General features: G+C 43.9%; 1 protein-coding gene across 6 annotated transcripts in view; it reads left to right on the forward strand.

The window, feature by feature from the left end:
• The window catches only part of LOC112229108 (homeobox protein cut-like 1), a 227,154-nt gene that overhangs the window by 148,638 nt on the left and 64,921 nt on the right, over positions 1-13,595 (forward strand). For all 6 annotated transcript variants that reach the window (XM_042309689.1, XM_042309690.1, XM_042309694.1 and 3 more), the window contains exon 9: positions 12,154-12,202. In XM_042309689.1, coding sequence (XP_042165623.1) covers positions 12,154-12,202 — 49 coding nt within the window. The remainder of the gene's footprint in view (positions 1-12,153; positions 12,203-13,595) is intronic.

Below are 13,595 nucleotides of genomic sequence, written 5' to 3' on the forward strand. Positions count from 1 at the left end.
AATACATTACTTTGTAAACAGATTTCACCGCTTTAATTTAATCGCTTTAGCATTAAAGATGGCTTCTCAAAAGGGGCAAAAAGTAAAAACGAAGAATATCGAACAGGAAGCCAAAAAGAGAAGACAGCTATGAATAAGCATACCGACACAGAAGCTTTGAATAAAATACTGGGGCCGGACTCTGATTAGGGGAGCGATTTGGATGAGGATTTCGACTCGGCCGACAAAGATTGCTTTCTAGAAGGATTGGATCCACTTTTAGATCTGTAAGTACATTATTTTCATGACTATATAGCTATTTGAGTATATGTATTTTGTTTTTTTTAAGTTGTCTGCTTTTTGTGCTTTGGATTTAGTTTACATAGGCCTATGTAACAAGTCATTTCAATGTTATATAATTTCAAAGTGGTTATTGTCATATTAGGTCACTTTTCTGTTCTAAATTTCACCCTTTGGAGAGGCCACTAATCTCTCATGGCCATTGTTTATTTGTGGCTCTCACCTCTGCCTTTGTCTCCAAAGTGTTACTGCTTGCATGTGTGTGTGTGTGTGTGTGTGTGTGTGTGTGTGTGTGTGTGTGTGTGTGTGTGTGTGTGTGTGTGCTTCACACCTTCTATGCGAGTCTCTGTACAGATAAAGTGTAGGCTTGGTGTTTTTACTTCACAGTAATGTCGTTTTGTAAATTTAGTCAACTGTAATTCTGTGTGTCTTACAACAATACATCCCTTTATTTTATTCACCACAGAGTGGAGGATGCAGTCGATATGGATGATGACATTTGGGAGCCACCCCTCCCCAGCAAGCAACCCCTTTCTGGGCAAGGTTGTCACCCCATCTGATGGTTCTATATCCACTTTTCACAGATCTCTTGAAAAAGAAAATAAGGGTTTGTGGCACCATTCGTCCTAACATAATCAGGTTCCCCAAGACTAAGGTAAACAACATGACAAAGACAGTGGAGAGGGGGACCATATGTTGGATCAGGACTAACAAGCTGCTTTTTGTGAAACAGAAGGACACTATAGGGAAGTAACTATGCTTACCACAGAGGATAAGGCATTCAATAACAACCATGTCTCAAGGAGGGTGAAAAGGGAAGAATTTCCCAGTTTCTGTGAAGGACTACAATGCCAACATGGGGGTGTCGACCTATCTGATGCTCTGATAGGCTACTACCAGGGCCTCCACAAGACCAGGAAGTGGTATAATAATACTTTTTTGACCACTTTGTGGACATTGCTACAGTAAATGCTTTATTCTCCACAAGCAGATGGCCAAAGCAAAAGGTAAAATCCCTCTCTCCCAGTTGGCCTTCCGAGAGCAGCTGGTGTTGGAAATGGCTGAATTGGAGGCCCAAAGCAACCTCACAACCATCACAAGACCCCCCACTCAAGGTGAGCGCCATTATCAAACACACATGCCAAAAGGAAGACCTGCAAGTTTGCACAAAACACAGGTGGGGAAAAGGGTGAAATGCCAGATCTTCTGTCTGCAATGTCAGTTGGCTTTTTTTTCCTGCTTCAAAGACTATCAATACATGCACAAGCAATGGTGAAAGTGAAATCTAATCATCTACACCTGGATTGTAATCGTTCATCTTATTTCTATTTTAGTGTCGGACACGTGTGTACCCAAGTTTGTGTTTGATAATATATTTCATATTTTTTTAAAATGTTTATCTGTTGCTTTTATATTGTTTTTGTAAACAGTTCATTTGAATGTGGGACCAATACTTTGGATATGCCTAGTCTAAATGTTTAGGCACTTTGGGGAGGTAGAAAAACACTTGGATATCCCCTGTATGTCCCCCGACACCACCACAATGTTTAGGCACTTTGGGGAGGTAGAAAAACACTTGGATATCCCCTGTATGTCCCCCGACACCACCACAATGTTTAGGCACTTTGGGGAGGTAGAAAAACACTTGGATATCCCCTGTATGTCCCCCGACACCACCACAATGTTTAGGCACTTTGGGGAGGTAGAAAAACACTTGGATATCCCCTGTATGTCCCCCGACACCACCACAATGTTTAGGCACTTTGGGGAGGTAGAAAAACACTTGGATATCCCCTGTATGTCCCCCGACACCACCACAATGTTTGCGAGAGGTTGTTGTGGTACAAATGTAATTCTTATAATGAACAATAACTTTTAGGCACACCCAGTGTGCGAAAACAATTACCACATTTGGACACTTTGGAGAGGTTGAAAGGACATGTGAATGTACCTTGAATACCCCATAACACCACCACAATGTGTGTGAGGTTGATATGGTACAAATTGTGTTTTTATACTGAACAAATAGCATTTAGGGATTGGAAATATGTAATAGCACTGGAATGATCTCATTTACAGACATATGCCACTTTGGAGAGGTTTAGGGACACCACACCTGACACTACTTACTAAAACATCTGCCCATTTCTAGCTGTTAGGTCTATTAATCCCATTTTTTTCTAATATTGTTCACATTTTGTGGAAGCCATCTGATGTGTTTCCAGCTCTGGGCATCAATAATTCACTCATAGCTTGTCAATAAAAGATTACTTTCAAAATAAAAAAAAACGATTTGTTTTTATTTTGTGTGTGCTTGATCTTGTGTATTCTGAACTATGTAACTCCTATCTTCTGATCATTTCCTCATAATCGCCCAGATGTCGTCTATCCAAATATACCACGTTTTGGCATGTCAGAATCATGTAATTACACATGACTAGCAGTTACTTTTGGGTATGTCTATTTAGGCAGAAATCTAGAGGTATTGAGTAAGACTGAAGTGTTCTGTTGTTTAGTATGTTCAAACTATAGTTGGCTTGTAGTCTTTTGGGGGACTGCTGAAAGCCCAATTTGAATTCATCTTAACCTTTGGACTGACTAAAGTGCTTTTAAGAACTCCATGGAGGCAAATACGATCTATCATTTAGAAAACTGCCGTCTAGATGGAGTGAGGTGTTTTGGTATGTGTGTTTGCACGTGGGTGTTTGTTCATGTATGTAAGGTAGCTAGCATTGCCAGGGGGCTGAGGGCTCCAGTACACCTGGCTCTCAGCACACCACCGTGTGTATCGCTCCAGTGGAGCCCGTTTTAGAAAATTCCCAAACACCCAACTGCACTTTGATGTACAGACCAGAGCCATCGCACGCTTCTGGGCTATGTGGACTGATGATTTTGTGTGTGCGTCTTCCCCATCTCTCCTGCCTCTGTGGTACCTCCAGGGCCCAGTTTTTCTGAAGTAATCTGGATTTTGCCGATAGGATTAAATGCACAGAAATACAAGGATTCGTCTGTTCTATTCATTCTATGTGTAGTACTGTACATGCGTGCTTGTTTGTGTGTAGATTAGTATTCATTGTCTGTGCTTGCGTGATGGTATATATTTGTCATTTGTAGCCCCATTGAGTGAGGTAGAGAAAGAGGGGTAGAGAGAAAGAGAGACTGCAGAGAGGGAGAAAAAGGAGCGAGAAAGTAGGCCAGTGGGTAGAATAGCTAGTGACTACAGTGTCATGCCCACTGTGAAGGGTAGAGGCTGACTGAACACCTGGGGAGGTGTGTGCACAGCTGCAAGAGGATGTTTGTCCATGGTCAGGTGCCTGGAGGAGGCCTAAGGTGAGGGACACACACACAGTAACACACAAGCACATACACATGCTCATATACACACACACACACACACACACGGTTGCCCAGGTAGCTCCAGCTGTCAGGGCACTTTACCTCTGTCTGGGTGCTACTCCCCATATTACACCAGGTTCCTGTAAAATACAGTGTTTGAACAGAGAATGAATCAGTCTTCCAATGCTTTTGGACGTACCTGGCCTATCTTCTCACCCTAGGGACAAACTGCACCCCATATAGCTAGTGACTAGTGTCAGGCCCACTGTGCAGGGTAGAGGCTGACTGAACACCTGGGGGGGGGTGCCCTCGCCACACACACACTTTGCGTGACCTCATTGCAGGTGTGCGTGCGGTTAAGAAAACAGCAGTCTCTTGCTTCTCCTCAGCCCAAATTGGATGGGAGAGGTCTTAGATCATGAAGAGCTGGGCTCTTTGAGCGCGCCTGCCTGTGTTTCTGTTTCCTTTAAAGATTAATGTCCTATTGATCGAGAAGGCTTCGCAAACAGCAGCTCTGGTGCTTTCCACAGAGGGCCCTACGCTCGCTATCTCATACACAAACACATATGTGACCCAACAGCTCAATTCAGTCTTATGTAGCAAAATTTGAAATTGTTTTTTACATTGGATAAAAATAGAGACTAGAAAATGGTATATCATACACTACAGTTGAGGAACATTGGGAAAGGAATTCTGCTTGGAATAAACTTGTAACCCCACATTTGAGGAAATGGCCTTTGAATGTTTTGATACACCTGCCGGAGAGCTCTTCTTTGTCTACACCCATTCAGCATTGTTGACACCCTCTTAAGCTTTAGCCCCACCCATTTCTTGAAGGATTCACATGTGAGGCCATGTGCTAAACAGAGTGAGTACAGTAGTGCACTAAACAACCAAAGATGTCAAGACTAAAGGCTGGTTTATACTATGTCTGTAGACAGTTGTCACAGTTATATCATGAGCATTCTATTCTATGACAAAGTCTTAACTTTAGCTAGTTTTTATTAATTATTACAGGGAAATAAACTTACATCAAGATCACTATTCAATGGTGAGCTAATTACAGAAAATTGTGTGACGAAATAAAAGCAGTGCATTCTACTGGAGAATTTAGAATTTGGATACGGTCTCGTTTGGCCTAACGTTATATCCTAATTTGACTTTGGTGCAGGTCATGTTGTTCTTCACATTACCGTCTCTGATAAACATACACTATATCAAACATACACTATATCAAATAAAGATCAAAGCAAGATCATCTCCCCGAGCTGACAAGGTAAAAATCTGTCGTTCTGCCACTGAACAAGGCAGTTAACCCACTGTTCCTAGGCCTTTATTGAAAATAAGAATTTGTTCTTAACTGACTTGCCTAGTTAAATAAAGGTAAAAAATAAGATAAATCCAAACTCAACATTAACATGGCATCGTGAGAGGGAGAAGCATTCATCTATGTACAGTACCAGTACACACCTACTCATTCAAGGGTTTTTGTTTATTTTGACCTTTTTCTACATTGTAGAATAATAGTAAAGACATCACAACTATGAAATAACACATATGGAATCATGTAGTAACCAAAAAAGTGTTAAACAAATCAAAATATGCTTGATTCTTCAAAGTAGCTATCCTCTGCCTTGATGACAGCGTTGCACACTCTTGGCATTCTCTCAACCAGCTTCATGAGAAGTCACGAATGCTGCCATCAATCCACACTTTCTGGTTTGGGAATGTTTTCAAAGTTGCTGTGGGTACGACATCGCTGATGCACTTGCGAATGAACTCGCTCACCGAATCAGCGTATTCATCAATGTTGTTGTTGTTGGACACAATGCGGAACATATCCCAATCCACGTGATCGAAGCAGTCTTGAAGCGTGGAATCAGATTGGTCGGACCAGCATTGAACAGACCTGAGCGCGGGAGCTTCCTGTTTTAGGCTCTGTCTATAGGCTGGGAGCAACAAAATGGAGTCATGGTCAGCTTTTCCAAAAGGAGGGCCTTATATGCGTCGTGGAAGATAGAATAACAATTTACCAGCCCTGGTTGCACAATCGATATGCTGATAGAATTTAGGGAGTCTTGTTTTCAGATTAGCCTTGTTAAAATCCCCAGCTACAATGAATGTAGCCTCAGGATATGTGGTTTCCAGTTTACATAGAGTCAAATAAAGTCGATGTGTCTGCTTGGGGGGGAATATATACGGCTGTGATTCTTATCGAAGATAATTCTCTTTGTAGATAATGCATTCAACATTTGATTGTGAGGAATTCTAGGTTAGGTGAACAGAAGGACTTGAGTTCCTGTATGTTGTTATGATCACACCACATCTCGTTAATCACAAGGCCCGCCCCTCTTCTTACCAGAAAGATGCTTGTTTCTGTTGGCGCGATGCGTGAAGAAACCAGCTGGCTGTAACGACTCCGATAGCGTGTCTCGAGTGAGCCTTATTTCCGTGAAGCAAAGAACGTTAGTCTCTGTCTCTCTGGAAGGCTACCCTTGCTCGGATTTCATCAACCTTGTTGTCAAGAGACTGGACATTGGCGAGTAGTATGCTAGGGAGTGGTGCGCGATGTGCCCGTCTCCGGAACCTGACCAGAAGACCGCTTCGTTTGCCCCTTTTACGGCGACGTTGTTTTGGTTCGCCGGCTGGGATCCGATTCATTGTCCTGGGTGGTGGGCAAAACAGAGGATCCGCTTCGGGAAAGTTGTATACCTGGTCGTAATGATGGTGAGTTGACGTTGCTCTTATATTCAGTAGTTCCTCCCGACTGCATGTAATGAAACCTAAGATTACCTGGGGTACTAATGTAAGAAATAACACGTTAAAAAACAAAATACGAGGTGGCCATCACTGTCGGCGCTGCCTTCTGTGTGTTCTCTTTTCGACTCCCTACACATATTTTCAATCAAACGGCAGAATTGTCTCCATTTCCTTAGCTATCATACTCTGCTTCCACTGGGCATTCCACAGATTTTTTTCCACTGTTGAATGCTGGTTCAGAAGACTCTAACAATGTCTGGTTCAATTAATGTTTTTACCAAATCAGGGATTCGTTTCGAGTCAGAGTCAGCATGGCACAATCATCCTCCAGAAAGTGGAGAGCATTAGCAACACTTTTGTCGTTTTTTGTGATATCTCTCAAAAAAGCTGAGGTAGAAAGGATTACCTACACATACTGAGCAGCTCATGTTATAGACAGAAGCACGCTACATGGCAGACCAATCCTCTCTCCTCTCACTTCAGCCCATCCATTATCTCAGCCAATCATGGCTAGCAGGAAGATTTTTTTTCTGTCTTTTTTTCTGTGTCTAAACCAACTAGGCTCGTAATTTAACAATAGAAATTTGTAATTTCAGATAGCATAAAAGTTTGAGGCACATGAAAGTTAACTTTCCAGAAAGCATTTCTGCCCAAAAATGTATTTGAATAAAAAATAAATGTTTACGTTCAAATGCCTCTCCTGTGAAGTAGTGACGTAGGGTCCCTCACATATAGTGCACACACACCGACACACATAATCTCTCAAGCTGTTCCATGGAGAGCCCATTCTCTCCCCCTCTCTCACGCCCACTCTTTCCCAGTCTCCGTCTTTAGTGGAGCAGATAGACAGGATGTGTGTGCATGCGTGTATGCGTTGGTATGTGTGCGCACACAGCCAAGAGCCAGTTGAGCTGGTGTAGGCAGGGCCTTAGCCTCGCCAGAGCTGTGCACATTAATAACATCAGCCTAGCACATGACAGGCCCACAGAGAGAGCGGGATAGGAGGGGAGAGTGAGAGGCAGAGGTGAGAGAGAGAGAGAGAGGGAGGGAGGGGTGAGGAGGGAGGCAGGCAGAGGTGGGAGGAGGGGAGGTGAGAGAGGGAGGGAGGGAGAGAACAAGGGGAAAGAGGATAGATGAGAGGAGAAGAGGAAGAAGGGAAAGGAAATTATAGGAGGGGAGAGAGAGATGGATGTGGGGTGTGTGTTTGTGTGTTATGTTAGAGCGTATATCTGTTTGGAGAAGTGTGTGTGTGTGTGTGTGTACACATCCATGTAATTTGTGCGAGTGTCTGTTTCTCCGTATCTGGGCAATCTGTGTTGATTTATTTGAGTTGGCCTGCACGTACGGGACGCATGTGGACAGGCGCTCAAATGAGCAGCCTTAAACCCTGATGGCAGTCTGATTTCCTCAGCCACTCGCTCCACCAAGAGATAAATGTCAAGTTTGTTCACGCCTCTCCCCCCAACCCGTCGCGGGTTGTGTGTGTGTGTCCCAGACACCGGCACGGTGTTATGACATGGTCTCGGGCACGCTGGCGGTGGGCTTTTTTGACTGTGGCGTTTCTGCTCGGTCGGAGCTCCGTTTCCCTCCCCGGTGCCCTGATGTGTTGTGATTTTGCATCGGGCTGAGATGAGCCTTCTCTCTTTCTCTCTATCTCTCTCTCTCTCTTTCTCTCTCTCTCTCTCTCTCTCTCTCTCTCTCTCTCTCTCTCTCTCTCGCTCTCTCTCTGTCTCTCTCTCTCTGTCTCTATTTATGATATGCCACTGCCAATGTCCCTTCACTCATCACCATCACACCCCTTGCTGTCAGTTGAGATTTATTCTTCTGCAGAATAGGGGACTGGCTGATACACATCCCACACACACGAACATACCTCCTATTTTCATCACCAGAACCCCTTAAAACCCACTTTCTTTTCCTCTAAGTTATTATATTATGACTGGTGAGCCATCCCAAAAGAGCCTGTTTATAGTGTTCTCCAGTGCTACAAATGACATCACAGGCGGACCTCCACAATATTATTGCAAACCCCCACAGTGACACTGTAAGCAGAGCTCCATGGCCCGAGCAATATAAACACAGCTCTGGATTGATAGAGAGATTCAGCAGCAGGGCATGCCAGGCCTGGTAGCATAATACAATATGTGTGTGACCGTGTGTGTTGTAGGACATAACTGGAACATTTCACTCCAGATGTTAGCTTTAGCGCTATTTTGGGCGAGCGCAGCAACGGGGCAACAACACTATCAGCACAATGCTATTTCTTCCCTCTGAGGACATATTTTGTATGTTGGGAAGAATGGTATCATATGTGGAGTGTTGTATGAATGATATCCCCACCCTTTTCATTTTCCCTGGACTTTGTTACCAGCCACATAAAATACTGGTTCATGGTGCTCTACTAAATGATGTGTATTTCCTGAATAGGCTGTGTTAGCTAGGTGGATGAGTGTTATGGGTCCAGCAGTATCATTGTCTCTTGGGTCTGTGTGGTTGTTGTGGGTGGAAACTCTAATAAAAGTGGATAACAATATTGTGACGAGCAGCCCGGCCACATCAGTGTGAAGAATGGCCATGTTAACATGGCCTTCCATTCTCCTCCTCCTCCGACACACACACACACAGCGAGAAGAGCCAAACCCCGGGGGCCATTTTGCCTCTCCAGCCACAGAAAGGTTAAGCAACTACACCAGAAGAGAGAAAGAGGGAGCGAGTAAGTGAGGGGAAAAAAAGACAAAGGAGGAAAGCGAACAATCTCCAAGGCGACATTGGCTGTGCTGAAAGAGAACGGGAGGAAAATGAAAATCTAATGGGCTAAATCTGTGAAATGTCGTGCTGGCCCAGGGGGATTGGGCTGGGAGTAAGGGGGCACAGGATATGAAGGGAAAAGAGAGAGAGGGATAGAGTGGTGAAGAGGAATGGATTACCAGAGGCGTATCGTAGCGTTCCGGACTCTTCCCGGCCACAGAGCCCGACCAGAGGAGTTAACGGCTCATTTCCAACAGGCGGCGATGGAAAGGTCAGGGCGGCCGAGAGAAGAGGGCCCCGGCCCCTGGTTTTGACCAGAAAACCCCAACACACACCTTCAGCACTACTACAGGGGCCATTTGCACACCTTCGGTTCACTCTAGCTCAAGTCATCTGAGGTGGTGACGTTTTAATGTCAGGTATCGGGGTTCAAAATGCATCCAGGGTGAGCTCAACAGACTACATCATATTCAGCACATTTTCAGTATTTATGATTAAGCATTCTGGATGAGTGGTAGAATAATTGTGGAGCCCCAACACCTTAACCTACTGCACTGTTCCCAAAGTCTCTGGGAGTCTTGTTTATAACGGCACTGTTCCCAAAGTCTCTGGGAGTCTTGTTTATAACTGCACTGTTCCCAAAGTCTCTGGGAGTCTTGTTTATAACTGCACTGTTCCCAAAGTCTCTGGGAGTCTTGTTTATAACTGCACTGTTCCCAAAGTCTCTGGGAAATGTTCTTGTTACTTACAACCTCATGCTAATCGCATTAGCCTACATTAGCTCAACCGTCCCGTGGAAGGGACACTGATCCCGAAGAGGAGCAGGGCAAACACCTCCGGTCCTCTGGAGTCAGGGTCTGTACTGTGTGAATATGGTTCACTGTACACCCGGAGGGAGATGTTTGTTCACTCTCACTGGTCTGAATTTGGTTTTACGCAGTCAGGTAGCGACTACTGTGACTGACTGTGTGGGGGTGTTGTGGGTGCCCAGACCTAGACAACCAAGACATGTTCCACAGAAGGTGCTGCCTGCTCTGGTCTTAATCCCAGAGTCTCCGGCTTAGATTCCACATTTACCGACATTCTGCATGAATTCAATTGCATTTTTGGGGAAGTGATTTCCATGCATTGACTATTTCTATATGTATGCTTCATAACAGATGTCTGGAGAATCACACAACAAATAATTTCCCTTAGCTTGCCTTGTATCCCTCCAATAGAACAGTATTGTTGTGATGTGACAGTGTATTGTCCTTGTCCCAGTGTAACTGGGTTGTGTTGTAGCACGGCTGGGTGAGGGGATGGGGGTGAGTGGGGGATTGTGCATCGGTGCCATGACCACAGATCGCACACTGTTAATACATTTTATTCCCAAACCTAATCGCTGATCCTCCTCTCAGCATTACAGCAGTATTTCCTTTCCCTAATTCCCAAATCCAGGCAAATCCAAAGGTATTTAATAATACTTTGCATCTGTACCTTGATTGAACTATCAAATTCCAATGCTATTTGGGTTGCATTAGTATCAAGAGCAGCACACATTGTTAATGCCTGGGTATCTTGTTAAAATCACAACACTAACTGGTTGGGAAAGCTTTTCCTCGTCTCTCTCTCCAGAAGCTTTTACAATTGGATTGTGTTGTCCAAACACAGAATGCTTTTAACAGTAGAGGAGATTTAATGTCATATGATTTGGACTGCAGCCAGAGGGTTGTATTGGCCCCATGTGTGTTGTTTCCATCCACAACGCTATTTGTTTGTGGCCGTGTCTCAATCAGCAGTATCGGTATCACATTGCAATCTTTAATAGAAGCAGTTGATCTACAGTTTATTATGAATAACAATGCATCTCAATGATAATCCCTGCTCATTACAAATATGCCGTGCACTTAAAATGTGACACGAAACCCAATTAACATAATTTAAAGCATTCAAAGTTATTATCTATAATTAGATGTTGCCATTAAATTAAGCATGGCAACATTTGGCTCCACTCAGTGTGTGAGCGTTGCCACAGCCTGAGCCTGCATAAATGGAAGGGGCCCACTGAGAAGAAACCGTTATCTGAGCCCTGCAATTCTGACTGGCTGGGGTAATTAAAAAACCAAGGGTAGAAGTACCACGTCAACCCAAAACACGCACACACACACACACACACACACACACACACACACACACACACACACACACTCACACTCGCAATTGGTTGCATGACACAAAACCCGATATTGTTTCTATTTGCTGGAATGGATTTAACACCTGTTCCTCTACCACGATAAGTGAATATCAAATGAAATGTCAAATATCACATTTTCAAATGCACGTTCAGTTCCAACTCCAGTGTAGTAAATCCTATTGAGTCACTGAACAATTGTCCGGTAGCTGACGGAGGAGCACAAAGTGTGGGATAATACTAACCAGCGAAGCATACCTTTTAACCCTGGGGTTAAGCATGGAGAGATGTGAATAAACTCCTAAGTCGAATGCCATTTGTGGGCTTGAGCCCGGCCGCTAAACAGAATGGAAAAATATGATATGAGATTAGTGTGTATTAAGGGGGAGGCCTAAAAACGACATTAGTGTAATCCTTCTGTTTTACGGCAGGGCTTGTCCTCATGGCTCAGGAAGGGACAGAGTGGCAGGGAGACGGAAGGATTAGGGTGTAACTGAGAGGGTCTTAATGGGCATGGGCAGGGACGAGAAATGCAGCAAGCCAACTCTAGAGGACGAAGCTCTCACTATCAAACACACAAACACATACAGTAGGAACGTATTGTCAGGTTTCTATATACAGTAGGAATCCAGTCTGTATATACAGTTATGGTTGTAAATATATATTGTATAGATGTATACAGAGTTGTGTGCAAATGCACGTACAGAACATTACAGTGCATGTTAACACTCAGTTAACACACAGTTATCTATCACTCTACAAATGTACGCTATTTTATACTGTGTTCCATCCTGTTGCTTGTGTGCCAAGCCTTTTGTTTGCCTCCTTGTTGATTACATGCCCTGTTCTTTCTACAGGGGCGATGAGATTGAAGTGGTGATGTCAGACCTGAAGAGAGCCAATCAGGTCAGTCCCTGGCTGTTTTTAACCCCTCATCACAACCATCCTATCAAAGTGTGTTATGAATATGCAAAGATACATACTACTCATATACACCCTTTGGCCTTAGTGTCAGTGTGTATTTTTAAGAAGCTTGATACAGGAGTTGCTCTGTTTCAAATATGTTCAAAATTGTGTTGCAGAAAATATGAAACATGGAAATTCCAAAAAGAAAAAGTGAAACTAGCCTCTTGAAGAACAATACAGACACATAGGCTATCCTATTAGAGTGTGACTAATCTGGCATTGCCTCTCCATCTTTGGCCCCCTTTAATGTATTTCTCCATGTTTTCTGCCCAGAAACATCATAGCGGTGATTAGGCATTATTTACACTGAGACGACCCTTTGATATCTGCCGAGAATATAAGCCAAGATAATGAGCAGCAGTGTAATTACTCTCTATGGGCTTTGGGTCTGGAGTTGAAAAATATTTTTTGTGAGGTTCATCAACGCCGTCTTTACCATGGGATCTTGTTTATATCTAGTTTGTTAGACTGTGAATTAGGGCCGGGATGATACCAGCATCGCTATACACGTCAGTATTGTGGCAAGGAAACAAAACAAAACACGAAGCAGATTTAACTTATTTCGAAAAACAGCCCTAATTTAGAAAAAAACATAATTATGGTGTCATCCAGAGTCGCATGTAAACTCAGCAAAAAAAAGAAATGTCCTCTCACTGTCAACTGTGTTTATTTTCAGTAAACATAACATGTGTAAATATTTGTATGAACATAACAAGATTCAACAACTGAGACAAAAACTGAACAAGTTCCACAGACATGTGACTAGCAGAAATGGAATAATGTGTCCCTAAACAAAGGGGGGTCAAAAGTAACAGTCAGTATCTGGTGTGGCCACTAGCTGCATTAAGTACTGCAGTGCATCTCCTCCTCATGGACTGCACCAGATTTGCCCATTCTTACCCCACTCTTCCACCAAGGCATCTGCAAGTTCCCGGACATTTCTGGGGGGAAGGGCCCTAGCCTTCACCCTCTGATCCAACAGGTCCCAGAGGTGCTCAATGGGATTGAGATCTGGGCTCTTCGCTGGCCATGGCAGAACACTGACATTCCTGTCTTGCAGGAAATCATGCACAGAACGAGCAGTATGGCTGGTGGCATTGTCATGGTGGAGGGTCATGTCAGGATGGGTACCACATGAGGGAGGAGGATGTCTTCCCTGTAACGCACAGCGTTGAGATTGCCTGCAATGACAACAAGCTCAGTCTGATGATCCTGTGACACACTGCCCCAGACCATGACGGACCCTCCACCTCCAAATCAATCCCGCTCCAGAGTACAGGCCTCGGTGTAACTCTCATTCCTTCAATGATAAACGCGAATCTGACCAACACCC

Source organism: Oncorhynchus tshawytscha, linkage group LG30 (genome assembly GCF_018296145.1).
Source record: "Oncorhynchus tshawytscha isolate Ot180627B linkage group LG30, Otsh_v2.0, whole genome shotgun sequence".
Lineage (NCBI taxonomy): Eukaryota > Metazoa > Chordata > Actinopteri > Salmoniformes > Salmonidae > Oncorhynchus > Oncorhynchus tshawytscha.